General features: G+C 43.5%; 1 protein-coding gene and 1 long non-coding RNA gene across 9 annotated transcripts in view; one reads left to right on the forward strand and one right to left on the reverse strand.

Annotated features, from left to right (window-relative positions):
* Nucleotides 1–9,408, forward strand: part of LOC310762482 — a 46,035-nt gene extending 36,627 nt beyond the window's left edge. Inside the window, exon 4 of the long non-coding RNA XR_014548009.1 lies at nucleotides 8,864–9,408. This is a non-coding gene — a long non-coding RNA (uncharacterized lncRNA). The remainder of the gene's footprint in view (nucleotides 1–8,863) is intronic.
* The window catches only part of LOC310762313 (uncharacterized protein), a 221,115-nt gene that overhangs the window by 11,000 nt on the left and 194,318 nt on the right, over nucleotides 1–15,797 (reverse strand). For 4 of the 8 annotated variants that reach the window (XM_083613042.1, XM_083613044.1, XM_083613043.1 and 1 more), the window contains 7 exons: nucleotides 15,100–15,228; nucleotides 12,940–13,071; nucleotides 3,617–3,745; nucleotides 2,977–3,102; nucleotides 1,898–2,026; nucleotides 1,312–1,440; nucleotides 178–306 (listed from right to left, as the gene is read on the reverse strand). In XM_083613042.1, coding sequence (XP_083469168.1) covers nucleotides 178–306; nucleotides 1,312–1,440; nucleotides 1,898–2,026; nucleotides 2,977–3,102; nucleotides 3,617–3,745; nucleotides 12,940–13,071; nucleotides 15,100–15,228 — 903 coding nt within the window. Of the gene's footprint in view, nucleotides 1–177; nucleotides 307–1,311; nucleotides 1,441–1,858; nucleotides 2,027–2,976; nucleotides 3,103–3,616; nucleotides 3,746–12,939; nucleotides 13,072–15,099; nucleotides 15,229–15,797 lie in introns of those variants that run through there. The other 4 variants (XM_083613045.1, XM_083613046.1, XR_014547949.1 and 1 more) reach the window with 4 other exon arrangements.

The following is a 15,797-nucleotide window of genomic DNA, read 5'->3' on the forward strand; positions in this document are numbered from 1 at the left end:
ACGTAACTAAACAATTTGCCTTAACATTTCATTTAATACCAATACCTCTTGATAGGACTGCTTCCCATGTTCAGAAATTGCATGGCATGCCAGTGTTTGAATCTAAAGCATCTTTAGCACAGCTAAACAGGCCCCAAGATGCTCCAGCACTTGGGCTGTCTTAAATAGGAAATTTACCTTTTTCACAGTGTACCCCTTGGAAACCTGGGGCGCACACACACAGCCCAGTCGCTGGGAGACATGTGGCTCCATTTTTACAGTTGCAGGGATACCGGCAGTTGAGACCATAAAATCCAGATGGGCAGGCTGAGAAGTGAAACGATAATGATATTTCAGAAGCTGCACCATTTTCACAGGATTTTGTCCCACACTAATAGTAATGTTGGAATGCTGGAAGAAGACACCTGATGGTAGCCCTGTATAGGGACGTTTTTAATGTTTGATGCTTTATTATGCTTTTATATTTTTTGGAAGCCACCCAGAGTGGCTAGGGCAACCCAGTCAAATGGGCAGGGTATAAATATTAAAATAATAAAATACTATTTATAATCATCATCATCATCAAATATGAAGAGCCTGCCAGATCAGTGCAGTGGCCCACATAGTCCAGCATCCTGTTCTCTCAGTGGTGAACCACATGCCTGTAGTAAATCTACAAGCAGGATTTGAGCACAACAGCACCCCCTGTGGTTTCCAAAAAATACAGTAGTATTCAGAAGCATTAGGTAGTGCCTCCAACTATGGAGACAGAATACAGCTATCATGGCTAGCAGCCATTGATGGCCTTATCCTCCATGAATTTCTCTAATCCTCTTTTAAAACCAACCAACCATCACTGCCCCCTGTGGGATCTTGTTCCATAGTTTAACTATGCAGTGCATGATAGATTTGAACATTTCAGTAAGAGGATAGGCTGGTAGCTAAGTGGACCTTCATAGGAACCTGACTTATACAAAGTCAAACCCATTTGTCCATCTAACTCAGTATTGTCTACACTGACTGGCAGTGGCTTCATAGGGTTTCAGATGGGGTCTTTGCAGCCCTACTTGGAGATTCTGGGGATGGAGCCTTGCACCTTCCACATGCAAACCAGAGATATGGCCCTTCCAATAATTTAAACTATGTACTACTTCACAGATGCTTATACACATCACTCAGTATTTTGTTCACTTAGCAGCAGAACATTTTGACAATTAGTTCTAAGGAGATGCAACAAGATATTAAAATTATGTCTGTGGTTATTCTTGCATAGGCATGCATTGTTATTGCCAAGCTAGCCTCTTGGCTTTGCTTCCTTGGCTGATGACTTACTGTAGTTGCAGGAATGTCCGTAATAACCTTCTGTGCACTGACAGCAGCCAGTAAACCGGTTGCAGGTTCCGTTATTCTGACAAGCACAATCTAGCTGACAATCAGAGCCATATTTTCCAAGAGCACATTCTGCAGGGGGGAAATGTCCAGAAAACCTTACTAATCTAAACAATGCTCCCCTGCTAAACAATCACAAGGCAACAGGAAGAACTGAGAAATATTGCAAACTCAAACCCTGCTGCTACTTCTTCCAGATTAAACATGATTTTACATAGCTGAGAACATTGCAAGTAAAACTCTTTCAACTATTTGGAGGGTTTCAAAAGCATTAGTAACAAACCACATCTCTTTTATCGTGAGGTTTTGGGGTAGTTTTGTATCTTCCCATGAAATGTTCTCAGCAGTTATATCCATGAGTTCACACCAGTGACCACTACTCTACAAACCAATAAACTCAGCACAGCGTAATTTGGTCATTTATAATTGGGTTGTCTGGGTGAAGAGAATTGCACCATAAATCCCATGCAAATATGTAGGGGAAATGCTTGTCTGTAAACAATGCAATGAAGGAGAAAATAAATACTACCTTTCTCACAGTAGCGTCCTGTCCAGCCAAGTCCACAAATGCAGGTCCCATTCACGGGATCACAGATGCCACCATTCTTACACAAACATTTTAGCTGACAGTGGGGGCCATATCTTCCCTGGGGACACACTATAGTAAATTAACAAAGTGGTTTTTTTTAAAGAAGAAACAATAATTTAGTGCAACACAAAAACGAATGCCATAGCTAAGGGAGACAAACTCCATTCCCTGGACAGCTTCCCACTATACAGGAGAAGAAGGAGATTTCTGGTCTTTCAGGTATCGTTGAGAGTCCCAACTCCCATTAACCCCATCAAGGATGGTTGTGGTTGTAGTCCAGGAACCACACCTGGAGGGCCACAGATTCCCCACTTTGCTCAAAACAATGAAATTGTAAAAGACGAGCAAATCTGTATTTCAAGCCAGGAGAAGGGACTGTAACATGCACACACAAAGAAAAGGATGAAACCATGGATTGTTGATGGGGTGATAGCCAGGATCCCCAGTGCACTCTGAATGTGAAGCTGTCTTCTACAAATCTAGTGATGGACCATCTAGCTATGTCAGCATTTGTACTGATTAGCTATAGTGCTCTAGGGTTTCAGGCAGGAATCATTTGCAGCCTTGAGATGTCAAGGATGGAACCAGAGACCTTCTGCATGCAAAGCAGTGAGCTACAGCCTTTCCCCGTGAATATTTTTCCTCAAAGGAAACTGAATGTTAAGGCAGGAATGAATGAAAGGATTTTTAAAGCCAATTCGTTCCCACAGGGATGATTTTACGAAGTATACCCCTTGCTCTTTCCATACAATATAAGACAGAGAAAGAACTTTGCTAAAAAAAAATAAATGGATCAAAATACATTTTAAATGAACCCTTTCTTTACGGAAACACCATTGAGCAAGAGCTGGGGATGGCTGAGACAACAGCAGGTAGGAGGCAATAGCATGACAGTGGTATTAAAACTTTTGCATCCATTAGCCTCCAAGATTGGAAACTCTGACCAGTCCTGAGGGAGTACAGACATTTATTAATATTTTGCATTTGTTCTGGCTCTTTAAAAGCTGATCATCTCATACATTGAAGGCAGCTGGGTCCAATTCGGCCAGGTGGACAGTAGCACTTGCCCGTCACCGAGTCACAACGTCCTTTACCACAGGAGCAGAATAAGGCACAGCCCTCCCCATAGTGATTATCTGGACAAGCTAAAAGGAAGAAAAAAGCAGCATGGTTTGCCAGCTCATTGCAAAAAGTTAAATCTGCAAGTTCCTTTTCTTAGGAGAAGGCTGTTCTTTTTTACTCTACTAAGGCTGTGTGCCCAACACAGATTTAAAACACGTTCAGAGAATTACCCCCCCCCCCATTTCCTGGAAACTGCAGTTTGTTAAGGGTGCTGGGAATTGTAGCTCTGGGGAGAGCAGGCTACAGTTCCAAGGATACTTTTGGGTGGGCAGAATGTGCCTTGAATGTGCTTTAAAAGCATGGCATGTACACAGCCTGTTTGCTAGAAAATATTTAGCTTCGTTAGACATTTTGTGTTAAATAAGCCCCACTGCTTCCTCACCAGGGGCTGGGATTGCTCCATGTTTAAATGTGTGCCAGCAACTGTAGTCATTGTGATATATGGAGCTCACTTCCTCATGCCCAGTGCATGGGCTGCCCGCAAACATTCGATTGGCTACTGTGGGAAACAAGACGCTGGCCTAGAGAGGCACTTACTTTTCCCACAGTCCGCTCCGATGAAACCAGGCAGGCAGTCACAGGCTCCTGTCACAGTGTCACAGTGCCCTCCGTTCAGACACTGACATGCTTTCCGGCAATGCGGGCCGTATGTTCCTTTGGGGCATCCTGTTGAAGTCAGGAGAAAGCATCTCTGAGAAAAGCCATTCAGTGCAGAAACCTGGGCTGTGTAGACACAATGCATTTCAAGCAAGTGGCCTCTCCTCACAAGAATTCTGGGAAATGCAGAAGCTACAGTTCCCAGGGAAGTCATGTGGTTTAAATGTATGCAGTGCATGCAGCCTTTGGTGTGATCTTGGCAGCCCTGGCTTACTCCAGTCACATTAAAAAAAACTGGGTGGGTCCTGATTTTAGAACAAAGGGGCCAAATGGGTGACAGTAGACTACTTTTCCTCGTGCTTATCTTCTTGCAATTCCTTCACTCACCCAATACTTTCTCCTCAACTAATGTCACTTCTAGGCTTCAGCTGAGGGGAAGAGACTACAGTGAGAGCTTTATATACGACTGGGGATCACCCAAGTTCGGACGAAATGGTTTTCCTCCATAACTTCTTATGGGATTTTTATGCCACCAGCCTCTTGGCTTCTGAGCCAGGAGAACCCCAACATTGAGTCAACCACAAGAACCAAGGTGGCACTCCTACCTAAAAGACCAGCACCAGCTTTTTAGCCCAACAGGGCCATGCAGCCTCCATCTCTGGTCAAATCCACACCTCACATCTAAAGCACACAGTTTCTCCTAAAGAATCCTGGAAACTCTGGTTTGTTGAGGGTGCAGGGATTCTTGGGGGGTGGGGGAGAGATGCTTAAAATGATATGGTGTGGATCCATATCATCATTGCAGCAGGCAATATTGAACCTACCAGGCTCACCACTCTGAAAGGACCACTGCATAGCTACTCTTGCATCCTTCAATAGGTACCACCTATAGCTTGAATGTGTCATAGTTTAAGCAGGGATGTTTATTAGCATGCTTTTTCCCTTTTGAATGCTTGGAAAACAAAAGTTTCTCTGCCCACCCCCCCCGGCAATGAGTTTAGTTTCCCAGTTGGTTGGAGACCAAGGCGACGTGAATTCAAAAAGTAACCTTGAGTCACTGCAATGCCTAAGAAATCTCTTTTGCTGCAAATATACAGTCAACACCCGATCAAACAATCTGAGTAGATCAGTTTTCCTCTCTCTTTTGGCAATTTAAAGACACACACACAGGGAGACAGAGAGACTTGAATTCTGCTGCTTTTGGTGTCTATATTTGAAATCTCGGTTCCTGGCAGAGAAAACTGAATCACTCCAGCATCCTTTTTTAATATCTACCAAGCGGATAGAACACACCCTTCATATAATGACCTCATTTGGCTTGTCTTGCGATGAATGTCTCTTTCGCCCACCACACTTCCCTTCTGGTCACTAGTTGGCTTTTGTTTAAATAGTTTGCTATTTACTCTGCATCAGACACCTGAGTCTGAATCTCCCCCCACCCCACCCCCCGCCCCACTCCCTTGTCCCCACAACTCTTACTTGGCAAAGCTCATGGAATTGTTTTCCAGTTCACACTGACACCGTTTTGTTCCATGACTGGAAATGGTTAGGGCAATTCATATAATCCTTCCTCTTACCAGTAAACTTACCCTCCTAACTTGCTATTTATTTCAGTTCAACTGCGAGCAATGGATCACACACGTCTGTGGCCAACATTTAACTCAATTATCATTTAATACAGCGCCCTTGTCTGTTCCCACTTTCCCAAAATGGGCTGTCTGAAGACGGGGCGGCCAGTTCACACACAGCCCTGCCGTTTTCGTATGCTAAGCACCCATAAAAACAGGGTTTCAGCTTCCAACTGCCAGTTATCTAATAAAGACATTTTCTAATTTAACAGTTTCCTGTGTATCTGTGTTATGTTTTTTTTTCTGGGAACTGCAGGAATGGCAGCCAACCCTCTAAGTCATTTCCTGATTTCTTCCTTCTGGCCTGGATTAGTCCTGCCATGACCATCAGTTCTTAAATCCTTTCACAGCAGTAGCAAGTAGTGGGGGCTTCCCTTACCAACACACACACACAAACACACACACACACACACACTCTGCAAGAACAAAACCAACCCCAACCAACCCCCCACAAAACACACACATTTGAAACACCACCATTGCTGCAGTCAAGGATAAGACATTGCCTGCTTCACGTTTTGCTCAGGTTATACAGATGTTAGAGACCTAGTGTTTTTGAAAAGTTAAAGCTGGAAATTGGGGGGTTTTTTGGTTCATCTGGGGTGGTGGTGCTCTCTTGCGCCCCCATGGATAAGCATACTCCCAGTTCTGTCTTTTTCTCCCACCACCCTCCAACACTGTTTGATGTTCCCTGTAATAGCTTCCTTCTGGAACCCAGATGTTCTGAAGACCCATAGCGCAGTTCGGCTGTCAAAACTGAAAGATCACCTGAGATCTACTGAAAAACTGATGAGCCAAATTAGCACATGTGACAGCAAATGCATATTTGCAACATGCTTGGATTATAAATAATAATAATAGTAATAGTAATAAAAAGCAAACAGCATCAGCTGAGAAGGGTGATTATTCATGGAACTGATAGGCAATTTTACCCTTTTCTCCTCTGCTGTGGTCCTAAGATGAATCTCAAACTACTATATGCTTTAAGGAAAAAAATCAAACATTGGTGCATTTGAAGCAGAAATGGTTGATTGCCACACTCACCCATAGTCAACCTTCTGGGAATGGCCTGTCAAAGTAGGTGTGGTCGAGATATAAAAGCAGCATCTGAGTATCACAGATTTTTGTGGCCCTCCTAGCACCCTGCCCAACGTGTCCATTTGGGGGACGGGACTGAAGGCCGCATGGACCCATGGCCACCAATCTCTGCTTAAAAACCACCTAGGAAGGAGAGTCCACCACCTGTTGTGGGAGTCTCCTCCACAGCTCTTACTGTCAGAAAGTTCTTCCTGATGTTTAGTCAGAATCTCCTTTCTTGTAACTTGAATCCATTGGTTTGGGTCCTAGCCTAGAGAGTGGGAGAAAACAAGCTTGCTCCATCTTCCTTGTGACAGCTCTTTAGACATTAATTCCTCTTAAGAAGGAATTAAGAAGATCACGGAGCTACCACTGAAATCAGCCAAGTTACCCCCATCCTAACACTTTGTTCAACTGATCAGTGTCCTGGTATCATTATGGTGCCTCCTTTTCCAGCCAGGTCCTGGCATCACTGGGGTTGGGGGAACAGAAGTCTGGCTTTTTCAGCATCCGTTCCTGGTCTCTTTAATGTGTAGCTCCACCCTTAACCAATGCTTGCTGCCATTCAAACACCTTGTTTCGGTGTGCCTTTAATCTGGATACAGCTGAGTGATGCCATGACATTTACTGCTCACTAGAGCAAATTTAGATGTTGGGGTGTGTTGCTATCGTGCATCAGACATATATGCCCTCACACTGATTTATGGGTGAATAAAACGATTCTTATTGCTAGGCTATCTGCTTCCTTTGGTCCCTGCCAAGACACTATTTCAATTCTTCACTCCAAAATTCGAGAACATGAAAGCCCAGTTGCTCTTGGCGGCTAAAAGCCTCTGCTTACCAGCCAGCTACACCTTTTATGGATAATTTCTTGTGCTGCTTTTTCTCTCTCCCTCTCATAGTACTATAAGTATAGCAATTGTTGCCAGGAAAGGTTTCCAGCCATATCCAACCACATGCTGGTTGGACTCAATCCAGCTCAAGTTCTTTGGGAGAGGCTTTGTACACTCCCAAACTATTTTTTTATTTTTTTTTGAAAGCATACTAAATGTTCCTGCCCTGGAGATAGTAGAATCATAGAAATGTAGAACTGGAAGGGACCCCTAGTTCAACCCCTGCAATGCAGGAATTTGTTGTTGTTTAGTCGCTTAGTCGTGTCCGACTCTTCGTGACCCCATGAACCAGAGCACGCCAGGCACTCCTGTCTTCCACTGCCTCCCGCAGTTTGGTCAAACTCATGCTGGTAGCTTCAAGAACACTATCCAAACATCTCGTCCTCTGTCGTCCCCTTCTCCTTGTGCCCTCCATCTTTCCCAACATCAGGGTCTTTTCCAGGGAGTCTTCTCTTCTCATGAGGTGGCCAAAGTATTGGAGCCTCAGCTTCAGGATCTGTCCTTCCAGTGAATACTCAGGGCTGATTTCCTTCAGAATGGATCGGTTTGATCTTCTTGCAGTCCATGGGACTCTCAAGAGTCTCCTCCAGCACCATAATTCAAAAGCATCAATTCTTCGCTGATCATCCTTCTTTATGGTCCAGCTCTCACTTCCATACATCACTACTGGAAAAACCATAGCTTTAACTATATGGACCTTTGTTGGCAGGAATGCAGGAATATGCGGGGGATTGAACCCACAACCTTGGCCAAACCAGGCTGATGGTTTGACCACAGGGGTCCCCTTTTCAGCATTAATCTCCAACCAAGCACCAGTGTTCTGTGATGCATAAAGCTGCCTTACACTAAAACAGACTGTTGGTACATCTAACCCAAGGTCCCCTCCAGATGTTTTTGGACCACCGTTGTCATCAGTCCCTGCCAGCATGGCTGATGGTCAGGGATGGTGGGAAATGCATCTCAACAACTTGTAGAGGGTACCACCTTGGCTATCTCTGACCTACCCTAATATCCTCAGCTCAGAGGGCCAATCTAAATATTATACAAAGAAGCATGTGAACAGATTGTTGCTGTTTTTCAGGTAAGGTTCGATGACATGCCAGCAAATTCAGGTTGTGTAGTTACAGTTAACTGGGAGGTCTCCTGCAACAAACCCACTTCTCCCAAATTTCTAGCTTTTGGTGATAAGTGACTGGAAAACATGGAATAATAGTTGATTTGATAACATCATCTAACCTCCACATAGACAAATCAGAATGAATGCTCATTAAATAGCCAAGGCCATCAAAAACCTTACTGAAAAAAAATGAAGGTGAATGCTCAGTAAACAGACTGTTTGGAAGTGCCCATTATTGAGAGGCATCTAGCTTGGTCCTGTTTAGTAGTTTGTTCTTCATGATCTCAGGCATGAGTGTTTCCTAGACCGGCTATCCAAGACTAAAGATGAAAACCATGTATTCTGCTACTGAGATGTGTTTTCAGTAGTAGAGTCCATAGATACACAGGTTCAGGTATGCTCATGCAGAGCAAAGATATGATTTGGGAGCGGAGAATCCTATTTCTTTCATTTCCTCCATTCTCTCATTTAGCTTGCCCAATGCACTGAGTCATCCATAGGAAGGAGCAAGTTTGGCTGTGTTTGGTACAGATGTCAATGTGGGACACATGGGGCTACCATGTTCTCAGAGGATCTTCCAGTTATGCTTCCTTGCAGATGTCTTATCTTCTCTCCTACCCCTCTCGTCACCATTTGCCAAGCTGCTGTTGCTGTGAAACCATCATTCCAGGGGTGTGAGCCTTCCACAAGAGCATCAGTAAGATAAACAGATGGTGTCCAAGAACAGTGCAAATATCCTTTTCATGAGCAGTAAGGCTTTGCAATAAAGCTAGCCAGGGTCAAACGAAGCATCTTCCAACAGTTAATTATTGTTATGATTTACTGAAAAGTAGTAAATCGTTAAATTAGTTTCTGCTCTTGTAAATATGAACAACTGACAAGGAGAAATGTATGTGCCTGTTAAGTCCCAATGAAATAAACAGAATGTAAATACTTATAATGCTGTGCTGGACTGCAACTGCAGGAGGCAATCCATCTGCAATTACTATACGATGTATTTCACACTCTATGCCCTTTTATTGGACTGAAAGTTTCACGGGACCAATCCACAGGACTTGATCTGGAAATATCTGTGCAACTTCACAGGATCTTGTAGGGCAGGAGTGGGGAACCAGTAGCCCTCCAGATGTTAAAGCTATGGTTTTCCCAGTAGTGATGTATGGAAGTGAGAGCTGGACCATAAAGAAGGCTGATCGCCGAAGAATTGATGCTTTTGAATTATGGTGCTGGAGGAGACTCTTGAGAGTCCCACGGACTGCAAGAAGATCAAACCTATCCATTCTTAAGGAAATCAGCCCTGAGTGCTCACTAGAAGGACAGATCCTGAAGCTGAGGCTCCAGTACTTTCGCCACCTCATGAGAAGAGAAGACTCCCTGGAAAAGAACCTGATGTTGGGAAAGATGGAGGGCACAAGGAGAAGGGGATGACAGAGGACGAGATGGTTGGACAGTGTTCTCGAAGCTACTAACTTGAGTCTGACCAAACTGCGGGAGGCAGTGGAAAACAGGAGTGCCTGGCGTGCTCTGGTCCATGGGGTCACAAAGAGTCGGACACGACTAAACGACTAAACAACAACAACAACAACAACAACAGCCCTCCAGATATTGCTGGACTACAACTTCCATCATCCAGGACTGATGGGAGTTGGAGTCCAACAATCCTTGCTGTAGCAGTAGTGTGAGGGAGGACACATTTACCACCACTCCTCCAGCCATGGTTTCCTATGTTTGCTGCAAATGGGTGCAGGTAAGCCTTCCACCTTTTTGTAAAAGAAAAGTCAAATTTCTGTCTACCGTGGAAAAACAGAAGCAGCCCTGGATGTATGCTCAGCCAGTTCACAGTTGCATGCCCATCAATTGCTGAGTGGGGCATCAAGGGTTGACTTGCATGTGTGAATGGCCTATGACAGCTCAAACACCACAGGGAGAATGCTCAGATCATCCCACACCAGATCACTGCTTTACACTGGTGGTTGTTCACACATTTAGTAGCACCAAAGACACAAAGCAAGCAATGTGCATGCATGTGTGAACTCACCTAATGTCTTTAGCCCTGGGCTAAAATGCCCTGTCTTACTGTAAGTTCAGTGCAGAAAGAATGGGGCACACCAGAATAACTCCCAACTTATGTGCATCACACACAGCCTGCCAAAAAAAAATCCAGGCTATGAACTAAAGGGAAGGTGTTTTATTCTTAGAAGAGGATGTGAACAGCAAGAAGAAAATGCTAATTTAAAGCTGCAAATAAAAAGATAATGAAATATAATCCTCCTTTTTAGCCAGATCAGTTCGTGTTTCTTATAATTCATCATCTTTGTTCCACTCCACAAATCATTTCACTGAAGTCACTCTTAGACACATGGCTTTGCTGATTTAAAAAAAAAGTTATTATGAAGAAAGTCTTGGCCAACTGGTGGTATGTCCTTCAGGTTACTCTGCATTCCTTGACTCAGGACAGCAATTTGTTTTAATTTGATTGTTCCTATGAAGGTTGTGCAGTGTAAAGGCTGACTTTAACAGATTGCTTTTGATTTATTACTTGCAGCATGTCTTTTTTATAACCACCATCCATGCTCAGTTGAATGCTTTGAGCTTTTGGGAAACTTTTTGGGGGTAGTGTGTGCGAGTCAAAGGCAATGGGAGATATGTGAAACAGCTTTTAGAGAAGTGTGAAATACTTCTCCCTACAAACTTTTAATTTTACCAAAAATATTTTGACTTCCCTCAAAATTCCCAGGGACATTATCTCTGAAGTGTATGTAGTATCTAATTTGGCTTTGCAGTAGCAACTCTCATATTCACTATCAGAAATAAATATCAATTAATATCAATGTCACTTGATAAGGAAAATTAGGCCAAGCATATTTCCTAAATCAAGAAGATGCACCCAGCTTGTTTTCTACGCTGCCAACTGTACTGAACACCCTTTTACAGAAGAGATAATCAATTACAGCCATTTAAAGTCTGTGATAAATATGCTGATTGATTCATCATACCAATCCACCAATTAATGCTTTTAGCACTAATAAAATTGTTAACGGATAATTGGGAAAGAGTCCTTTACCCAGCAGAATGTGCTTTGCAATAAATTCTTCCCACCTATAAATCAGTCCTTTTATTTAAATTTATATCCCACCCTGTCCCATAGGCTTAATGTGGTTTAGAACATTTTAAAGTGAAAAACGACAGATAGAGTATAAATATGCACATAAATATATACTAAACCTGGGTTTGCCAACTCACAGCCTCTATCTCTTAAATCTATAACCCTGTGTGATTTGTAAATTTAGACGCAGTACCAATTTGTAAATGTTATCAACCCTGGTTGCACAGATTTTTTAAAAAGCATTTCCACAGCCGTTTTAAAGCAAAGTACAAAATACAGTTATGCATGACACCAGACATGTAGACCAAGACAGCAGTTGTGGATACAAATTTCCTTCTGCACTGCGCCTTGGAAATGCACACTTTGGAACAAAGTATCTGAGTTTATTAGTATCAGCTGTCAACGTGGAGAGGAGTAAACCCACATGCACAAACAAGAACCACTCACCGCATGGAATTAAGTGAAATCATTTTGCAATGGCTGTGCCACATCAAAACAAGCGTGAGATTTGGGCCTGGTAATTCCCATTTTACAGATGAAGAACTGAGGCTGGGCAACATGGTCCGTGTGAGTTCATGACTGACCAACAATTAGTACCCAATGCTCCGAGGTCCAAGTCTAGCCTTCCCAATAATAATATCATCATCATCATCATCATCATCTATTGAATTCATATACCGCCCTATACCTAGAGGTCTCAGGGCGATTCACAGAACAAAATCAGAATATAAAACCACAAAATATATAATCAAAATAAAAACAACAACCCCACTGGCTTATGCTGGTTTGAGGTTGCAAATACAATGGCCCAAATGGTTCAAAATGGTGTTTAACTTCTAACACATCACCTACTTAAGCCCTAAACGGCCTCGGTCCAGTATACCTGAAGGAGCGTCTCCACCCCCATCGTTCTGCCCGGACACTGAGGTCCAGCTCCGAGGGCCTTCTGGCGGTTCCCTCACTGCAAGAAGCCAAGTTACAGAGAACCAGGCAGAGGGCCTTCTTGGTAGTGGCACCCGCCCTGTGGAACGCCCTCCCACCAGAGGTCAAAGAGGAAAACAACTACCAGACCTTTAGAAGACATCTGAAGGCAGCCCTGTTTAGGGAAGCTTTTAATGTTTAATAGGTTATTGTATTTTAGTGTTCTGTTGGAAGCCGCTCAGAGTGGCTGGGGAAACCCAGCCAGATGGGCGGGGTATAAATAATAAATTATTATTATTATTATTATTATTATTATTATTATTATTATTACTTGCGTGCCAGAAAAACTAGAACAGATATTTTAAAATATAATCACGTGAATATAAGTATAAAAACATATCTCTGCATTACCTAGGAAGAGTTTCACCATTGTTAAGAGAACGAAGGGCCAAGTCCCTATTCAAATCTGATCCTAACGATCAAGCAAAGGCAAATGTTGATGAAGCGAGAGTGACACTTACGAAGGTCACAGCGGATTCCGTAGTAACCTGGCAGGCAGCCACACTTGCCGGTGACATGATGGCACTCTTCATTCTTTCCAGAGCACTGACATACTTGGTTACAGTTCTCCCCATATGTGCCTGGCAGACAAGCTGAGGGAAGAGGAAATGTAAACCGATGAATTACATTTGTCTTGGTAAACACAGTGCTCAAACAAAGAGCCGGGTAGAATTTATTCAATAAGACCGCTGCCTGCAGAAGAATGCTGCCCTCTGGGACTTTGGGTTTATTACGTTTGCTTGGGGATTACTTTGTGGTTTGATTTTGTTTTGCTCAGTCAATTTGTGCCCAACTGTCATGGGCCAGTTGCAATTTTCTTGTCACTTAGAGAAAGTCATAGGTTGATGTCAAGGAAAATCGACTAAAATAATAAAACTCAGGAGAGTCTCCCAAATATGCGTGGTGACTCTCTCGCCCACAGATGCCTTAAAGCTTCAAGTCAGTTTCAAATGCTTGTGCTGTTTCTTTCCTGGTTCTCTCTCTCTGCCCTGGCGGGGAGCTCATGCTAAAAGTCTGCGGTTTATGCTACGTGAGCTATTCTCCACCACAAATACAAGTGTATGTTTAAATTGTGTGTTTCCAGTGACATGTCATGGGAAAGCATCCAAGTTACTTAGGGGCTGGTTCACACATGCAAGGACACTTGATCATGTCACATGACAACTCACATAGAACGATAGAATTGTAGAGTTGGAAGGGACTACGACGGTCATCTACTCCAACCCCTGCAATACAGGAATCTTTTTGCCCAATGTGGGGTTTGAACCTGCAGCCCTGAGATTAAGACTCTCATGTCCTACCAGCTGAGTTATCCCAGGCGGTTAAACCAATTGATGTTAAACCAATCCATTAACATGAATTGGTTAAAGTTAACATTGAAACTAATTGCATAGCATTTTTGAAGTGATGTGAAAGTGCTATCTGTGATGGCCCATTCACATATGAGAGCCATCACTTCAAGGATCAGTCGGCAAATGATGAATGGGCATGTATGAACCGGCCTCAAGTGGGGTGGGAGAAATCAATGCTCCATTTCTGCACCTGCTAGGGCATTGGAGGAAATTGTGTACCAAACACTACAGACCTTCAAAGCAAGAACTGCACATGCGAAGCACCCTTTGGGTTCAATGAGTCAAAACCTCAGTAAGGTCCAGTTTGAACGTAATGGGAATCCATAGTTTCCTGATCTGTGTCCTGGGTTTATGGGCTACCCCTCTTTCTCCTTTGCAGCTCTCTCCCAAGCCTTTTCAAATTAGCCACTCTGAGATTCTTGTTGGTGTGCCTTCCGACTGTTTTATGCGCTGTAATAACTCACTTGGTAGAACATCTTCATCTCAGGGTTCGAGCCCCACATTGCGCAAAAGATTCCTGCATTGCAGGGGGTGGGACTAGATGGCTCTCGTGGTCCCTTCCAACTCTACAGTTATATCATTATGCTAGATACTCTATTTCTGTGCTCCACTTTCCATGCCTGTTCATTGTTTTCTTGTGCTGTATTTTGTATTTGCATATCTTATTGTCAGGTAGGGGTTGGTTTTTATTGTAGGCTGCTTTATGCCAGAAGTTCCTCAAAATTTATAAATAAGGGATACATCTGAGGTATAGATTTTAAAATTAATTAAATGAACCACCTTGCTTTAAATTAATTAAATGAACCACATACAGTTCATTCTTCACTTCTTTCACTGTGGAACTCCCTGCCCATTGACACGAGGCAGGTGCCTTTACTGTGTTGTTTTCAGTGCCTGCTAAAAGCTGAAGAAGTGTGCATGCACACGAAAGCTCATACCAAGAACTAACTTAGTTGGTCTTTAAGGTGCTACTGGAAGAAAAAATTTTTTTTTGCTAAAAGCTTGTTTGTCTAGGCAAGCCTACCCAGATACGTAAAACTGATATGTGTTTTTAACATTTCACTTTCTTGATGCATATTTATAACCTCTTCTCATGTCAGCTTGTTTTTAACTCTGACTTCTCTCCAGACTTTTAATGTAAGTTTTATTTTATGTTAACTGCCTAGAGAGCTTTAAGCAGTATACAGGTTCCGGTGATGAACGAATGATGAATGAATGAATGACCTTATTCCTTCATGACAACACATACACACACATTAGGGGACTTACTTCTTTCGCAGCCACTGCCCACAAAACCTGGAGGGCAGCCGCACTCCCCGCTCACGTGGTTGCAAGGGACACCTGGAGGGCATTTGCAGCGCTCAGTGCAATTGCTGCCATAGTAGCCAGGCAGGCAAACTGGAGAAAATAAATGCAAAGCCATCTCTGCTAGAAGTCTGAATATACTTCTAAGTACTGTGACCCACCCTCTCCCTACGGCTCCAAATGGCCCTCTTGCTGTTCCCTAGAATTCTCCCCTCCACATGCCATTGTTTAACCCCTATTGTTGTCTGCAGTGTTATCCAGCAGCTTGTGCTCAGGATAAACAAGTCGAGTGAGCCATGCACAAGCCAAGAAACCACTGTGGGCAGAGAGAGAGAGAGAGGGGGGGGGAGGGAGAAACAATAGCCCAAATGAGCATGGTTTGACTAGGCTCCTCAGCCTTCATTTATTGGAAAACTATGGACAACTTCAGGGACGCGGGTGGCCCTGTGGGTTAAACCACAGAGCCTAGGAGTTGCCGATCAGAAGGTCGGCGGTTCGAATCCCCGTGACGGAGTGAACTCCCATTGCTTGGTCCCTGCTCCTGCCAACCTAGCAGTTCAAAAGCATGTCAAAGTGCAAGTAGATAAATAGGTACTGCTCCGGAGGGAAGGTAAACGGCGTTTCTGTGCGCTGCTCTGGTTTGCCAGAAGCGGCTTAGTCAT

This window comes from Podarcis filfolensis (genome assembly GCF_964270895.1).
Source record: "Podarcis filfolensis genome assembly, chromosome: 5".
NCBI classification, from domain to species: domain Eukaryota; kingdom Metazoa; phylum Chordata; class Lepidosauria; order Squamata; family Lacertidae; genus Podarcis; species Podarcis filfolensis.